The 16,722-nt window shown below is 38.2% G+C and overlaps 2 protein-coding genes across 2 annotated transcripts; one reads left to right on the forward strand and one right to left on the reverse strand.

Moving 5' to 3' along the window:
* Positions 1-968: 968 nt before the first annotated feature.
* LOC146164664 (exportin-5-like) lies at positions 969-7,786 on the forward strand. The gene is made up of 2 exons (XM_083381845.1): positions 969-1,064; positions 4,022-7,786. Exon 2 carries the CDS (start codon positions 4,144-4,146, stop codon positions 7,600-7,602), a length of 3,459 nt encoding a protein of 1,152 aa, XP_083237971.1. The 5' UTR covers positions 969-1,064; positions 4,022-4,143; the 3' UTR covers positions 7,603-7,786.
* A 934-nt stretch (positions 7,787-8,720) lies between these two features.
* On the reverse strand, positions 8,721-16,666 carry LOC146164665 (solute carrier family 68 member 1-like). The gene is made up of 9 exons (XM_083381194.1): positions 16,505-16,666; positions 15,804-16,108; positions 15,528-15,630; positions 15,319-15,433; positions 15,027-15,145; positions 14,769-14,865; positions 12,740-12,911; positions 11,297-11,490; positions 8,721-10,359 (listed from the first exon to the last, which is right to left on the reverse strand). The coding sequence occupies exons 1-9, from the start codon at positions 16,643-16,645 to the stop codon at positions 10,112-10,114; spliced, it is 1,494 nt and encodes a 497-aa protein (XP_083237320.1). The 5' UTR covers positions 16,646-16,666; the 3' UTR covers positions 8,721-10,111.
* Between the last annotated feature and the right edge of the window lie 56 nt (positions 16,667-16,722).

The raw sequence follows: 16,722 nt of genomic DNA on the forward strand, positions 1-16,722 counted from the left end.
GATTTGTTCGGAACTCGGAAGTATATGCACAACAAGCTAAGGTTACAGTTTGAGCGTCCATTGATTTTATTAGACTTTGTTTGGCTTAAGCTATGCTTGATTCATCAGTTGTAGTGCTGACGTCATAAACACGACTGGTTAACTGCAGAAGAGCCACATGAACACAATTGTTAGACTGGCAGTTGCTTTTGTTCTTCCATACTGCTCAACTTTTAGTTCATATTGCTTATTTCTTATATCATTTTTTTTAAATTACACGGCGACTCCTCAGTCAACCCTTGCGACCCCCAGGTTGGGAACCACTGCTGTAGCCTATAAATTAGTTTATCTTGGCCTTTTTTCATTGCAACCGAAATATTAAGCGTAATTATAACAGCAAACTTTTGACAAATCCTTAGTGATATGATTTTGGTTTTCCCATTTTCTAGATTCAGTTTAAGTAACCTGAATGTGACATGATACACACTGGGCACCAGGCATTGCCTAAACTGTATATTTTTGCCAACTTTGTTTCATTGTGATATGTTTTCGCTGTGCGCGCATATCATGTTGCCCATTTAAACTAATATAAAATCACAATTTTTACAATACTATTATATTAAGTAGTATTCATGTTTATGTCCAATTTTTAAGTTTTTTTTTAAACTAAGCCCATTTAAACCAAATAAATGTTTGTTTTTTTTCGCATGGCGTCATTGGACTTAACTTTAGTTGCTTATTTGAACACAACTTAGCGCTGTTTATATTGATGAAAACACTGTATAATTCAGACTGTAAGCAAATGGGCTTTGTGGCTATGAAACATATTATTCGGAGAGGGGAGAGTGAAAAGTTCGAAACCCTTCTCTAAAAAATATAACAAAGTAAATTCTTGACCATAGTTTTTTTCAAATATGTACACCAATTAGGTCATATGTTTGCATTCTTCATGTGAAAATGAATGAAATTTGTGTTGATGTTTTGCAGATTTTATAAATGTTGTTTTAAAACGAAATGTGTTTGGACATTGGTAAACCAGAGAAGATTCCCCCTGAAGTGTAAATAAGAATGAGAAGCATTGCAAGGTCTGATATTTACTCATTCGAAAAATTTTTTTTAGTAAAGTTGCTATGTTTCACATCTCTCTGAGCTATTTGGGTAGAGGTGTACTTCTTTCAGATAATTAAATTTGTTTACCTTTATTATAATTTTTTTAACAGAGGCATAACAACAACAAATAGGATTTTGCCTTGAGATTAGCATTTTTGTGATGTATATATATATAATGGTAATATAAGTTTCATGCATCTTAGGTTATATCTGCTTAAATTAAACAAACTTAGGTTCAACAAATTAACTTTGATGCCATAATTGTCAGAAGTTTTATGTGAATTGTTTGTTTATTCCTAGAAAAAATTAAAGAGAAGCCACTTTATATCACTATCTGTGGTCTGCAGGGCATTAAAAAAAACAAAGGGAAGCATGCAGCTTGAAGTTTCACTGTGTAATATCTCCAGAAATAAAAGAGATATCAATCAGAAATTTTTACAAACTACTTAAAGCAATTTAAATTAGTCATAAAAAAAACGTTATTAAAATATTAATGTTAATATTTATGAATTTTAATATTCAGTCATATTTGGGCTTAAAAATCAAGAGCTCATAAAAACTTGTGTATATGGTAAAAAACATGAAATATGTGTGACTGATTTTGAGGCATATATATGCTAAAAGAGAAGTATTCCATTCAGTGGTGTATCCAGTGGTTAGGGGGTTCGAGCCTGAACTTTCCATGGAAATTTTCGGAAACTTTTAAAACAATATTAGTTTGATATTAAAACAGGAAAACAATGGCCTTATACTGTTTAGATTAAAAGTACAATGTATAACTAAAATACTTACGAACATACAAACACATTTTAGTTTATTAACTGCAAAAATGAATCATCAATCTAGTGCAGGGGTTTTTAAACTGGGGTCCATGGACCCCTTGGGGTACGTGGACTAGTTTTAGGGGGTCCATGAAAGCCTAATTCAACTATCAGCGTATATTTAGGCAAACAATTTTTCAACGTAAATAGTAGGCTATATTAAAAATAAAACGTTTTTGCACTGAATATATTTAGACTTTATTTCATTTCACATATTTAGGACAGGAAACAATAAATTGCTGAAGTCTGTTTGCATTATGACGTAAATTTATGACGTCATCTTAAAATTTCTTACCTACACTGGTCCATGCGAAGCAAAAAATTTTTTTAGGGGTCCGCGGTAAAAAAAGTTTAAGAACCCCTTGTCTAGGGCGATTATTTTTTGACCTGAAAATTAAGAAATTTTGACCTGACAAATTAAAATTTTGACAAATTTTGACCTAAAAATAATTTATTTTGACAAAATCTTTACCTGTTAGAAATACATTGGTTTAAATAACCTAGACGTCATTATTTACACGTTTTTATACCATATATTGATCTAATGAGGATATAATATGGATAAAATGACTTTAAATATAAATCAAAACTAAATTTTTTTGATAAAATTAAACGATAAATTAAAAAAAATTAACGACAAATTTCAAAAAGCTGACTACTTTTTGACTATTTTAACTACGTAAGTGCGAAAAAATGTCCCACTACTCGCGAATAATCTTCATACATCCGGTTGGTTTACGTTTTGTAATGTCTTTTCAAAAGATTAGTGCTTTACCGTAGCGGCGTGGAAAATTGACAGGTGCGTCACGGACAAACGGAAAACGTATTTAATTTTTTTTTACCATTTTATTATTTTCGGCAGTGTAATAAAAACTTGAAAGAAATTTAAAAGAAATACCGGTATACCAAAAAAAAATCGCGCTCACTTCGCTCGACAGGTACGCCCAGACTTTAAAACTTAGCAAATATTGATTAGATTAACCAATAAAGTTATTGCGTTTCTCCAAGTAGTTTCATTACACTTTTCATTAGTAGTATGAATAATGACGTGTGGACCCGAATTTTACACCACACAAACGCTATTTTTTGCGCTTCACGCCAACACTTTACTGCATTTTTAAATGTAATTACACACGTCTTTAAGTGCAAAAAAACGATACCGCCTGATTTACAGTTGTTCTAACATTTTAATAACACAATGGTTAGTTAACTTATTGTGCGGCCCGCAAAGACCTTTCTAGTTTAGGCCCGCGACCACAAAAAGGTTGCCGACCCCTGTACTAGTCGCTTCCGGTTAGCATCTCCTGCTCGTCTAGAAATGCTTAAGATCGTTTTTTAATATTTTTTTCTGGTTGATGAAATATTTAACAAATGTTTTAACCTAATAAATGCCAAATTCGAAAATTCCCATTATTCCCATTATTCCCGGGTCCTTCAAAATTCCCGGAAACTTTCCACCCCTTTACAACCCTAATAGCCGTACATTCGATGTCCTTCGATTAGTATTACAGGTGGCTAGAGACGTGCTTGCAATTTAGCATGGTTCCGTACACATTACTTACGAAAATGCGTTGCTGATAGTCTAAACATGATTCTACCAAATTCAATCACACATACTTCACCATCTTGGTTTAGTTTTTTGCCTGAAGTTAACGATTGCACACTAAGGGGTTTCGATGCACGTGTTCGCTTTGCGTCGCAAAAGTTCACTTTTGCTGGACGTTAATTGGTTGTGTGTGATAATTTTTATGATGTCCTTACAAATCACTATTTTATGACGTCTTTATTCATTAACGATAGACAGAAAATATGGGAATTTGTAAGTTGAAAATTCATGACCCTCCTTTTGATTTTCTAGATATGCCCCTGATCTCACCTAAGTCCGATTTTAGGCAAACAAACCGACTCTGACGACACACACGTCGCAGGCTTACTGTAAAGCGTTTTAATTTAGATTAGTTTTAGCGATTAAAATATTTTTTAGTTCTTTCTGTTAATGTTGATATTATTCGTTTAAGCAGCGTTTGTTTAGTTTTGTACAAAACAACTGTTCCATATATACTGTGTACTTTTATGTAATATGTGAAACTAATGAAAACAAAATATTGCAGAGATACATCAAATTCAGTTCAACCCAACTCTTCCAACAAAGAAAAAGAACGGATTCCGCAACACCGTAAGGCTTTGGTAATTCAAGCAGAAGACTTGATTAAACAAGAAGATAACTAAAAAAATGGATGAGACTGACTTTAAGAAGCTAGCGTACGCGCTACAGACTTTATTGGACCCCACTGTTGATTCACAAATACGCACCGCCGCTATTAACCTTTGCGAAACTTATAAAAACCACCAAGAAAGCGGCGAAATCGGGTTCCGTTTGGCAAGTGATGGAACTTTTCCTCCCACTGTCCGATATTTCGGTTGGCAATTGGTGAAACACACGGCACGACTAAAATGGACCGACATAAGCGACGAACAAAAGTTATCCTTTCAAAACAACTTGCTTTCTCATCTCTCGTCATGTGCCGCAAACGAAACCCAATTTGTAAAGTCGGCCATCGCCAGCTGTTTGTGCGAAATTGTGAAGCACGTTTGGCCGCAGCAGTGGCCCGATATGCTTCCTCAAGTATTCGCTTTGTGCCAAAGCAAAAGCTCGACTGATGTTGTGCAAGGAATGCTGCTCGGTTTGGTCGAGGACGTTGTTTTGTATCAAACTGTTTCAGTGAAAAGTCGTTCAAAGGAGCTCAGACAAGCGCTGACTTTTTCGTCCTCGGAAGTTTTAAACTTTCTCCGCAACGTTATTAATGAGCAATTGGAGGCAGGTGGAGAAAGGAACCTAATCGCATCGTCGCTGAAAACAATTGCGGTCTACCTCGAGTGGATCAACGTCGAGCAAATTTTCGCCGACAACGGCGACATCCTTAACACTTTGTTCCTACTTCTGCATCCTAATTTTGGAGTAAACGTGGCAGCTGCCGAGTGTATTCTCACAATCGCGTCGCGTAAAGGCGCGCCGAACGAGCGCAAGATCATTCTGAAGCTGACCGACGATAAGGTTGTGGCCGAATACGTAAAAGCGATTTGTGCCATCGAGCAGTTAAACGAGGATTCCCTCGCATTCCTGAAAACCATCAGCAAATGCTTGTCGTTGTTGGTCGGACACGTTGTTCATCTCTGGCAGGACAAAGACAAAAACGCAGAGTTTCCGCAAGGTTTGAAGGGCTTTGCTTGCTTCCTGAGCGTTGTGTTCGACTTGGCTAGGCACGAGAGCAGAGTCGTGGCTCACTCCCCCCTGCTGGCTTGCATCCAACTACTCCGACACCAGGAGATCCGCAAGGATGCAAGCCTTCTCTCTTCCGTTCCGCAACTTCTCGTCCTCGTCGGAAAGCATCTATCGAAGAACCAAACCAACTTTACTCACCTGGAGCAGATTGATTTCGGAGGCGACGAAGATGAGATGAGCATCTTTGCGAAGCAGTTCCGCTCGACGTGTATTGATTTGTTGCGAGCTTGCGCCGTCGCATTGCCAATCGACGTGGTCAACTTTTGCCTCGAGTCGGTCCACTACCAGCTCGCAACTTCGCCCGACGATGTCGGACTTCTCGAGAGCTCGCAGACCTTCTCGGACACCGTTCTCGGCTGTGTGGTTGGCGCGGCCGCCGAGAAGAACAAGACCCACCTGCTCCCGATCCGACAGGCGGAACAGTTATTGCATAATTACCTCTCAAAGACAACCGACAATTACGAGGTTCAAAAGATACTCCTGACTTCGGCTTATTCTCTCTGTAAATTGGTCGCCCTATCGTCGGATCCTTGTCAACATTTCCAGCTGCTCTGCGATCGCGCTTTTGCAATCTTGGACGAAACGAGACAGAAACAAAACTTGTCCAGTGTTTGTTCGCTGAGGAGGCAAGTTGGAGTGATCCTGGTGAGGATTGCAAAGTACCACCCGACGATCTGCCTTCCGATGATGGATTTCCTCAAAGGTTTGATCCTGCAGCGTCTCGGCAGCGACCCGCTTGCGTTTTCCACTTTTGAGAAGGTTTCGATGTTCGAGAGTCTCATTTTAATCAGCAACGAGTGGAAAAACTTCGAGGCGCAGAGTGGTTTGATCAAAGACATCTTGGAAACGACGAGTTTCATTGTAAATTCACCCGAGCTTGCTTCAGCACTCGCAAGCCCCTTAAACTTTGCCCGCGCTATTGGTTTGTGTGCCGAAGCAAGCGACACTCACTCCCAAATGCGATCCGACATCTATTACCTGCTCACTCTGACCTTGGCCGTGCTTACAAGGTCACAAGTTCCCTCCAACCACGAACAGCTGCAATTTGGTGGATTTTATCAAAACGAAAAGGTGGTTCAGCCTTGTGGGGCGCACATTGGTCGACTGATCGAGCTCGCGATGACTTTAAACAAAATCGTGTCGCTCATGTGGTCGCCCGAGGTCAGCAAAGAGACTCACCCCAACAACGCTCGAGCTCTTCACCTTCGAGACTGCGAAAAGAAGTCTCTGGTGTGCAAGAACCCTGATCAGGTGTCCGCAACATCCGCGGACACAGAGGAACAAAGTAGACCTCACTGGGAAAGAATTCAAATCTTCCTCATCATGAACCTCTCAAGCTGCCACCAGATCGTCGGATGCGCGAGCAAAAGCTTTCCGGATATTTTCTATTCCGAGCAGATCCTTCAAGTTCTAGAGGCGAATTTCTTCAACGGCATGGCAACCCTTCCCGTGCTTCGACTCAAAAGCTTGATCCGGATGTTTCTAGTGCCGTATCTGAAAAACTGTCCGTCGGATAAAGTGGAAACTGCCGGCAACCTCGTGCTTGTTTCCTACTGCGGCATCATGACAGAGCGGCTCGCTCCGATGTGGAAGGAATACGAGAAAAAGGAATCCGGTCGTATCAACGGATGCGGTAACGGAACCGAGGTGGAAGACAAACCGGACGAGGAGATAATCGAGGAACAGCTCCTTCGCACTTTGAGTCGGGAGCATCTCGACCTGCTCGTTAGCGTCTGCGTCAACAAGAATCCCCCTACGGCTGCCGAACTTGCCGGGAACAAGACTGCAGACGAAATCTCGGTCATCGGAGGTGGACACCTCGCCCAACTGACAGAATTCGGAGCCGCAATCACTACGATAAAGGCAGGAGGCTGTGTCTTCACCAACGCCTTGGAAGCAATGTCGTGGCACGATACGACTAGTTGCTTCAAAGCAACTCAGATCATGTGGCCCTTACTGAAAGTCCTTCTCCGTGACCAGCCACACTTGTTCCTGCAAGATCTCGTCGCTTTGGTCTTCCGAGGCATTCTGCGGGGTCTGTGCCGGCACGGCGAACACGAGGGCTGCGAAGCACAGATATCATCCCTAGCCCTCATGGTTATCCAAGCTCTTCCTAACCATAAGCAAACTTTCCTTTCCGTGCTCACGGCTGCGCTTCCGAACGCTGATCAGAGCTCTCTGGGCGATTTTATCGCCAAGTTTCCGCAGAGCAGCGAAAAGCATCGAAAGGCGACCTTTAAAAAGCTTACGTCGTCCTTGATCGAGCGCCACGTGAGCCAGCAGTTCAAGGAAGTTCCCAAGATGAATTCGCTTGGTCCTCTGTTCGAACACGGATCGAGAAACAAGAGAGATCGCAATACAGATGAACATTTACTCGGCGTTGCCAGCCTTTTTCAACCGAGTGGTTAGCTGCTTTTAAATATGGTTTTCGTGGCCGAGTTTTGAAACAAAGATATGAAATCGTTATTTTTTCTCTTGTGCTTGAAAATAATTTTAGTCGTACAGCCAAATTTATAGATGTTAACACCACACAGTTGAGGCAAGTAATTAGTTAATAGCTATCCCAACTTAGACGGGCAGTCTACCATTTATATTTTACCTAGATTAGCAAACACAAAATTTCAGTCTTAAGGCGAAAAAATGTAGGAATGCGTATAACTAATTGCACAATGTGGGAGTAACCACCCAGATATTCTTGTACAAGTTTTAACAAATGCTTTGAATTTTTAGTCACTGCACACCCATTTTTCGCTCTTGAGTTTCAGTAATGTGGTTCCCGTGCGGAAGTACAAGAGGTTCTTCATGCCCGAGTTAAACTTTCTTAAAATGGCGCGATTTTAAGTAAAATATCAAAAAAATTACCTGTGTATGATACTATGGGAACGTGCGGGGTTGGAAAAGCGAAATCGATAAAGAATTCACCACCGCTTGAGTTTGGACTTTTTCTTCACAGGCAGATTCGAGCCCCTACTAACTATAATTTTTCCTATCGTTGAAATTATATTGCTCGTGTCTTGCACTAATATGAGTAAAATACTTATATTGTCATAAGTCGATTGAACAAAAGACCGGACCTGCAGCCATCTCTGGCAACGACTTGACGCTTTTACAAAAATATATTGTTTGGCAAAATTTCACGTTTCATAACCTGTACGCCTGGGCTTGTTTTAGATTTAATCTTGGCGAAATAATGGTTGGGTTAGAATGAGTATAATATTTTCAAAAGTTGAAAACTACAAATCACATAACATGGACTTGACTGAGCAAGTTAGCCTGGAACTCAACTAGCACAAAAATAAGCATTTGTAATTATTCTGCAGTTTATTGCACGTTCCTGTTTACCCTGGTAAAATCCACCGTCCGCTGAAACAATTCCCGGCAACCCTTAAAATCAATCCAGCTACAAGCGACGAAAAATATTTGATAAAACGGAACACAAAGATACTTTATATGAACAACAGTAGTTTTGGGGGACCATGAATTTTAAATTTGGGAAAGCAAGCAATAGAAAAAAGCATAGGAAAACTTTTTGAGCTACATTGCCAAGTACATAGCACATTTTCAAATTTTTACAACACTCATAAAGGTAGTATGCTATTTTCTAGTAAGGTGCGAGTATGATGCTATATAAAGAGTTATAACAACATGGTTTCTTTTGGGATGTGGAAGTAATACTTTACCAAAGGGATTAACAATAGGTCCATAACCAAGAGTTACAATAAAATAATTAAAAACTCATTTGGAAAGCAACACGTTCTGCAGTAGGTGGAAATAAAACTTCATACAACAAACAGGTAAAAACGAAAACTATCATACAACAGAAGCGAAACATACTTCAGCGGTTGACAATAAATACTATTTGCTGCGTTGAAATGAAACAAAGAGTTATGTCTGTAGTCCATTGAAGTAAAAATAATTTGACCAAATTCGATAAACTTTTTTTTCGAAAAAAGAAATAGTTCAAAACTTTTGGTACTATACCTAAACGGTGTCAGACAAAGCGACTGAAAATGTTTTAACAATGAATTACACTGTACAGTGGATAACAGCATTATTTGCAAAATAAAAGTTACTTTCACAATGTACGCACAACATACTCGTGGTGGTAAAGAATATTTCAGTTGAAATTATTATCGTCTCCATAAAATTCTAACAACATAAAATTCATTGAACAAGAGTAGACGTACTAGACAAGTGCTATACAGAGGGAAAATAGGACGTTTAAAGTTTTTCTATACTATACGCAATAACTTCTGTTTTGTTACAACCGATTAAACTGCGAAATTTGTAAAAAAAAAATTAAAATAAATAATAGTTCTGCTTTCCATAACAATGAAACTCTTGAAAAGACAACTGACTGCGACGAAAAAGACGACTTTGCATAATGGAATATTTCGAAAAACAAAATGTTGGTATAATATGCAATAAAGTTTACAACTGCAATCTTATTTGGGACGTTTGTTAATAACTAAAATAAAGTAAAGGAAATTGAGTAGGATCGTGTTAAAAGGGCTGTTCTGTAATTTATAAAAATGGCACTTGGGAAATCAACTGCACATAGCGTAAACGGATAAAAATTGGATGAATAAAAAAGTGGAAACAGCCTTCGGATTGGAATCGTAAAACCTTAATAAATACGTGTTCAACTGTTCATTCTTTAGACTGTTACACACAGTGTTTTTTAAGGTGTTTGGGGAAACGGTCCCCAAATTTCTCCAGCGGTTTCCCAAAAAATAATAAATAATTCGTTTAAGCAAATATGGCTATTTTTTGGTATTTAAATGAAACACTTGCGGTCTCTTAAAACTACTTAGTGGTCGCCCAAACCAAACCTTAAAAAAAACCTGGTTACACACACAACCACCACCTCGAAAAATGGTACCTCGGACGATTTACGCGAAGAGGGCAAAAGCCGGAATCAAACGTACTCGTCTTCCATCCTTAACCTTGACGCTTTGACCTCGCTTAAGCGCGCCCCCTTGAGGGTGAAACGACTCCAGGCCGTTAGCTGTAGCAGAGAGCACACGATGGGTACGGAAACGAGAATGAAGAAGCAGGCTTCGCGTTTTGACATCCAATTGTTCGGGCTGCCCGGGAGGTGTTTCGGCCAATAGGGGATCTCCTTTGGTGTTGGAGAGTCGCTTGAGTGCTGGAACACGTCTTGACCTGTGGATACATTTGGGGTTAGCGAAAAACACCACGCCCTTGTTGTTTTGCCCGGCACGCCTCTTCCTGAATAGCGCACGACAAAAGGTTGCATCCATATGAAGTCGACGAGGCGAGAAAACGGTGATTAGGAGAATGGCCTTGTACAACTTAGATTTAAAACGATGTTACACTCAAATGGCCGTCCTTTAATACGGCTCGTGCAATAATGCAAGTTTGTACGTAAAATTCGTTTTTTATGTGAACTAATCGCTATTGATTACTAAACAGCGTGAAATCTTAATGTTCAGGTATTACCATCAATTACACTTTTATTGTGCACAACAGTATCAAAAAGACACACGCGTGTAGGATTACACGCTTGCAAGTGAATCACCATCGAAACGCAGCGCGTATGGCAGACTAATAATTAATAATAATAAATAATAAGCTCACGATGATTTATGTGAAACCATTACAATTGAATTGTGAGGTAACCTCAATTGTTTATTGGAATATACCTGTGATCTACACCACTGCAGTAGATTTTAGTGACACAGTTACCAGTTTCAGTGAATTTCGGTAACGTAAGTAAAATGTACTGAACCCTTCAAATTAATGTACTCAAGTGTTTTTGTTATATAAGTTTTAATAAAAAAATATTTAGTGGCCGATGCATAATAAACGTTTGTTTCGGATGTTCGTTATGCCACAACTGTTGTTGAAATGGAATAAGTTATCGATATCCTATATAGTTAAAATTAGATAACGGAAGTTTCGAACTTCTGGACTTAGACTTTCAATTTACTGCAAATGACTTGACTTTAAGGAAAATTGTATAGAAATGTCTCGACTTTAACTTTTTGAATACTTTTAAAACTGGCAACACTTGTTTAAAGACTGGGCGAATATTTTATCAGCGACAACAGCGAGGCGGGCGTATTTCAGCCATTCTAACCTGTATACACGGCGAGGAGCCACGTTCCAACAAGTGGGGCTAGGGTCTGTCCAGGCTTGGCGAGCAGCGAAGACATGCCGAAGAGTACGGCCGAAGCTGCGTGTTCCCTCTTGTTGCGCACACAGTCCTCATCGACCAAGTCGGATACGACCAGGTTGAGCAGCTTGCACGTGCCCTCCGTAAACACGCGATTGCTGGGAGAAACAACAAATGAAACGTTCTTGTAAATAAATATGCTGTTTGTACCAGGCATAGTATAATAAAAAACGAGTTCTTCTGGTATATATTTGTTAAACCAACGTTTCGGGTAACTATTCGGAAAGCCTTCATAAGGGAATGACACACTTTTTGTGTGCGACCTATTTTTATTAATATGACACTGCGACACATAATCCGATGAAGTGTACGACAATGTATCTGTGTTTTTTAATGATATATTTCACTGATTGGCCTTATAGTAAGGCACTGGAAATTAAGTTGTGGCTTTGTGATGTACAAAAGCAACTGCGTTAATCTCATTGTAAAACTTAAAACACGGGCAACCCTGTTTAAAAACAAACTTCAACGTCCACAAAGTTCAAATAACCAGAGATTTTAGGATAGTTCTCCCCTTCTGGGTTTTTGTCTACCTGGACAGGAAATATTTTGTCCTTTGTATTGTAATTCCTATAACATTGACTGATATTTAAATCAAATAGTACGGCCACAACATCCGGTATTAGCTTTTTAATAATAGAACCCATCTAAGGTTGGGTAAAAATTATACAAAAAAAGCTTTTAAAACCTAGAATTTCGATCATCGGACGACTACCTTATGCTACGACCTGGTATTCGGCTTAGGCTAGAAAGTTATCTGATATACTGAAAACTGCAAATGCTTACCTGGCGATTTGTCTTTTACAGTTGCCGATCATTTAATTGCAGAGCTAAATCGATAGGCATAATGCCTAAAAACCATTCGCTAATGATGTACGGTAAACTGGCAAAACGAAGGCAACTGACGATAGTTCGCTTACACTAATTTATTTATAGACAACAGTTTAAGTGGCAAGAAAACTTCCCAGGCAATGTGGACCGCTCTATTGGTGTAAACTAAGTGGTATAACAACGTTTGACAGCAGACACCATTTGATCCAATTACGGTAAAAAAACAGTTAAAATAAGAATATGGCAACCAACTCGAACATTCTATAAAAGAGATAAAAAACGAGCGGTTTTATGCAAACTAAGGCTGTGAGATTATCAGTGTTTTAATCAGGTTGAGCATTTTTATCGTTTACTCAATAGAGTTGAAACTTCATTATGCGTTTTTATGTTGTTTAATTGAGTGGAATTTTCGCGAACAAGTGTTTTTTCCGTTTTTGTTTTCGGCAAAACCTGGGTCAGTGGCGCGTTTTTTTATCGCTATTTTTTACGCCAAATTGCGTATAGCGAAAGTCTCACCTCGCGATAAAGACGCACAGCAGCCAGACGTGGCCCGAGCCGACAAGCAGCATGAAGACGGCCAGGCCAAGCTTGACCATGAAGAGCCAGCGGATTACGTGGTAGACGCCGTGGCGTTCGCACAGTCCGAGGAAGTAGAGGTTGTTTACGTGCGGCAAAACGAAGGAGAGACCTGTTCGGAAAACGCGTTAAAGTACAACCTTGTTAAACGAAGCGGAATCTTGTTAGAGCTGCAGTTTACACGCCGTCGTTATTGGGCTTGCTGAGTCATGCACCTGGCCAGTTATGAAGCCAATCGCTGAACGAGTATTACTTATAGTTTAAACGGAGTTTGGCGTCATACTAGTCTAGCTTTTAAAAAAAATAGAACTATATTCTTCGCGAAAGCCAAAACTAAAAACAAAGTCAAAACAACGTTTTTTGTTTTCGTTTTTTGTAAGTTTTATTTGCAATTTTTTAATTAAATCTCTCATGGAAAAAGGTGACAGATTCCGGAAAATATTTTGGTACTTTACTTTTATAAATCATCACTTTTTATAAAAAACGTAATCTTACACAGAATTTTCAAATTTGCATCAAATCAGAAAATACAGAAGTTGGATTAGAAACACGGTAAGAGGGAACGCACTATTTGTTCTTAAGGTTAAAATGAGAAAGCAACCCACATCTCGCTCTATTTGTCAAATTAAAAAACTAAATTATTTAACAAGTCGTTCGGTGTTTTTTTCTTGAAAGTCTTAGCGAAATTGAGCAATTAATAGGTTTGCTAATACTGAATGGTTTAACTAGTTGAATCCCGAAAAAAAACTTCACAGTTTTGGGCGGAAAAATAAAGCACAAGTTTGAATACAAACATTAATTAGTCAAAAATAAAGGTAAGAGATACTGAAAATACAAAAACGCAACGACTCAGACGCAAGTGCCTTGTGGACAACGCACGGCTAAGGTTAGCTATTTGGCTCCCAATAGAAATATATTTCAGAGTATTATTCGCAGTCAAGAGTATTGTTCGCACAACAAAACGTTTATTAGGTATAACGCAAGTTACGAGTGAGGTTGACTTCAGTTTTAATGACGCCTGCTTTTAGTCCTGCATTCCGTTTTAAGAACGAAGTATTTCAGGAACAGTCAGTCACGTTGGTCGTTCGTGTTGTGAAGGAAAATTTGAAAAATATATAAAAGTGTGAAATGTCTTTGACCAGTTGCATCTCTTAGTCAGCAAATAGCCAGCTGCTAACAAATGAAAAATTGCGTCACACACAAAAGGCAACATAAACATATTTAACTTTAACGACTTAATTCTTCCTGCGACGGAAGTGCGGTTGCCTTATTGCGTGTGTTGAATGACTCGTACTTTTGCAACATATGGTAATAATGCACGAACGAAGCAATGTACTAAGTATGTTTCTTCTTCCCGTGCCAAAATTTAGTAACTAATTCTTTCTAACAATAAAAGCGTTTTTTTACAAATAATAAAAACGTGTAGTTAGCAGTGCGCATAACTGCATCTAAATGTCCGTCGGTAAGCTGACTTTTGCTTTTTGTTGTTTCACACCAAACTTTATAGTTATGTGAATGCTAGCCTCCACTACAATATAATGTTATAGTATTAGAAGTCATTGTTAGTTGTCGTGCTTGCAGCGAATGTTTTATATTGTGATTAAACAATGTCAATTTAATGCATAAAAGTTTGTAATTTTTGACAATTGGCTGAATAACAAATTAAGTAATTTCAGGGGGGCGTGCCATTTTTTATTTGGTCGCGTGCCACATTTGGCACGCATGCCGCTTGTTGGACACCCCTGTATTATACGGAATGCGAACGTATGTATGACATTACACACATAATATGATAAAGAGCACCTTTTCAAACAAAATGAGTAGTGCAACGTAGTACCATGCAATTCCATTGTGAAATACAGCCACTTTTTCATCAAATAGAAGCCAAAGTAGGATAGTTCAAGGTTTGTGTTGATGCATGAATAGGTCAGTTATACTAGGCAAACGACATTTTTAGAGAAAAACATACCTATAAGCATGGGACCGATTCCTGGAGCAACGCCATCTCCAACTAAAGCATCCAAGAATAAGGGAAAGAAGTTGCTGTTGAAATGACAGTGAAACACCTGAAGATGACATTAAAATTGAATGTAAACCACATTACCAAAAAAGAGTTGCCCAAAATATCACCAGGAATTTATATTGACAAATTTTCTGGGAGTCATCTAGTGCCTTATAAGAGTAAACTTGTTTTTGATCCAAAAATACAAGTAAATAGGCATATTACCTGAAGCAGGTTCATAGAGGTAAAGCATCTAAAGTTGTGGTTTGTGGCAAGTTGGGCAACATACTTCTTCAATCCAAGACTTTCAGCTTGAGTGTTTTTCAAATCACTTTTTGATTGTACTTAAAAACATACAGAGAATATTTAAACTTCAGATATATATAATTGAGCACAATAGACTTAAAAATACACAAAAAAAGAAAATAAAAAACCGTTAACACTATTAAAATGAACAGTACAGTAACTTTAAGCCTTTAAATAAAACATGTTTTGTCACCTTCCGGTTTTAGAATACTCCTTTCCATATAACCCTTGCTCAATCTTTTTTCTTTTTGGTATTGTGCTAAAAGCAGCTTCGTGGTAGCAATAAATCCCACAGCAGATAAAAAGGCCAAGAAGGTGCAAAATATCTGACAAGAAATATGGTAACATTTTATATTTATGAATACAAGAATAATGGAAATTAAAAATCACATGAAACTAAACTTCCGTAAAGCATCTTACCTGAAAGTAAAATATATGTTGTTTGTTCCAAAACATATAAGATAAAAACACACTGGCTGAACCAAAAGCACTAAATATAGAACACCATCTGTTCAGATTTGCCCTGAAAATAAAGTTACTTGAAATTTATTTATTTTGTCCTAAAGTAGATTTTAGCACAGAACGCTAAATGTCAACTTGCAATAAGAATTTACAAGCATGTATCAAACCAGCTTTACATTTTAGAAATGCGATTTAATTACATACACATGTCATCATACATTAACAAACAAATACCTGTCTTTGGCATAAATTGCTAGGTCTGCAAGCAAAGCTGTATGTTGCAGGTCCACGGAAGTCAGAAAGCCATCATAAAGGCACAGACAAATGGCAAATTGAAGGGCAGTTGGAAGCCATTGTATCCAGAACAAGGCAAACGACAATGCACAGAGAGGTGCACAACATGAAAGATTTTTAATTCTTTGCTGCACGACATCGGTTGTTGAAAGTGTCTTTGACGTTGGGTCGGATTGTAAAAGGGTTCTATCGCTAATCCAGCCAAACAGTGGGTCATTGATTGAGTTCCAAACCAGAAACAACACCTACAAAATAGAAAAAATAGTACAAAACCTTAAATATATACATACATATATATATATGTATATCATTTACAAATAGAAGCCCATAAATGTATATAAAAAATCTCACCAGATGATAAAATGTAAAAATCATTTTTGCTTTTGTATATTGTGAAAAACATGTATAAAACACATTTTTTGCCCTTATCTAGAGGTTTATTTTTTTGTGCAGAAACTGACAATCCCTATTCATACAGCAAAATAAACATTTCTATAAATTTTAAGAAATCATTTTATGTTTTATACCTGTTTTCAATAAACTGTCTACATATCATCATTACAAAATAGATTAACATCTCATATTGGTGAAATATTTAACAAAGTTGTTAATTTGAGTGTCTAAAAACTAGAATTACTCACCTCTCCGATCCAAAATGACATTTTGTCGATTTTGTACACTGACACGAACATATCGACATAGTAAAGCAGAAAAACATTGTGCACAATGGCAAGGAAGAATGTCATTCCCCCATATAGGATTGGAATTGTGAGTTGAACCATGTTGAATATGGAAAGAATGAAGTGACATTTTTAGTTATAAAAAATGAGATATTAAAAAACACATCTATGTTGAGGTG

Source organism: Ascidiella aspersa, chromosome 2 (assembly GCF_963924565.1).
Source record: "Ascidiella aspersa chromosome 2, kaAscAspe10.2, whole genome shotgun sequence".
NCBI lineage: Eukaryota > Metazoa > Chordata > Ascidiacea > Phlebobranchia > Ascidiidae > Ascidiella > Ascidiella aspersa.

What these genes read in the sequence shown, in the direction of transcription:
- LOC146164664 (XM_083381845.1), top strand. Translation starts at nt 4,144, where the DNA reads ATGGATGAGACTGACTTTAAGAAGCTAGCGTACGCGCTACAGACTTTA.
- LOC146164665 (XM_083381194.1), bottom strand. Translation starts at nt 16,645, where the DNA reads ATGGTTCAACTCACAATTCCAATCCTATATGGGGGAATGACATTCTTC. An exon ending in GCAATTTATGCCAAAGACAG is followed by an intron (nt 15,631 to 15,803) that starts GTATTTGTTTGT and finishes CTTTATTTTCAG; the next exon opens with GGCAAATCTGAACAGATGGT. An exon ending in AACATATATTTTACTTTCAG is followed by an intron (nt 15,434 to 15,527) that starts GTAAGATGCTTT and finishes ATTTCTTGTCAG; the next exon opens with ATATTTTGCACCTTCTTGGC.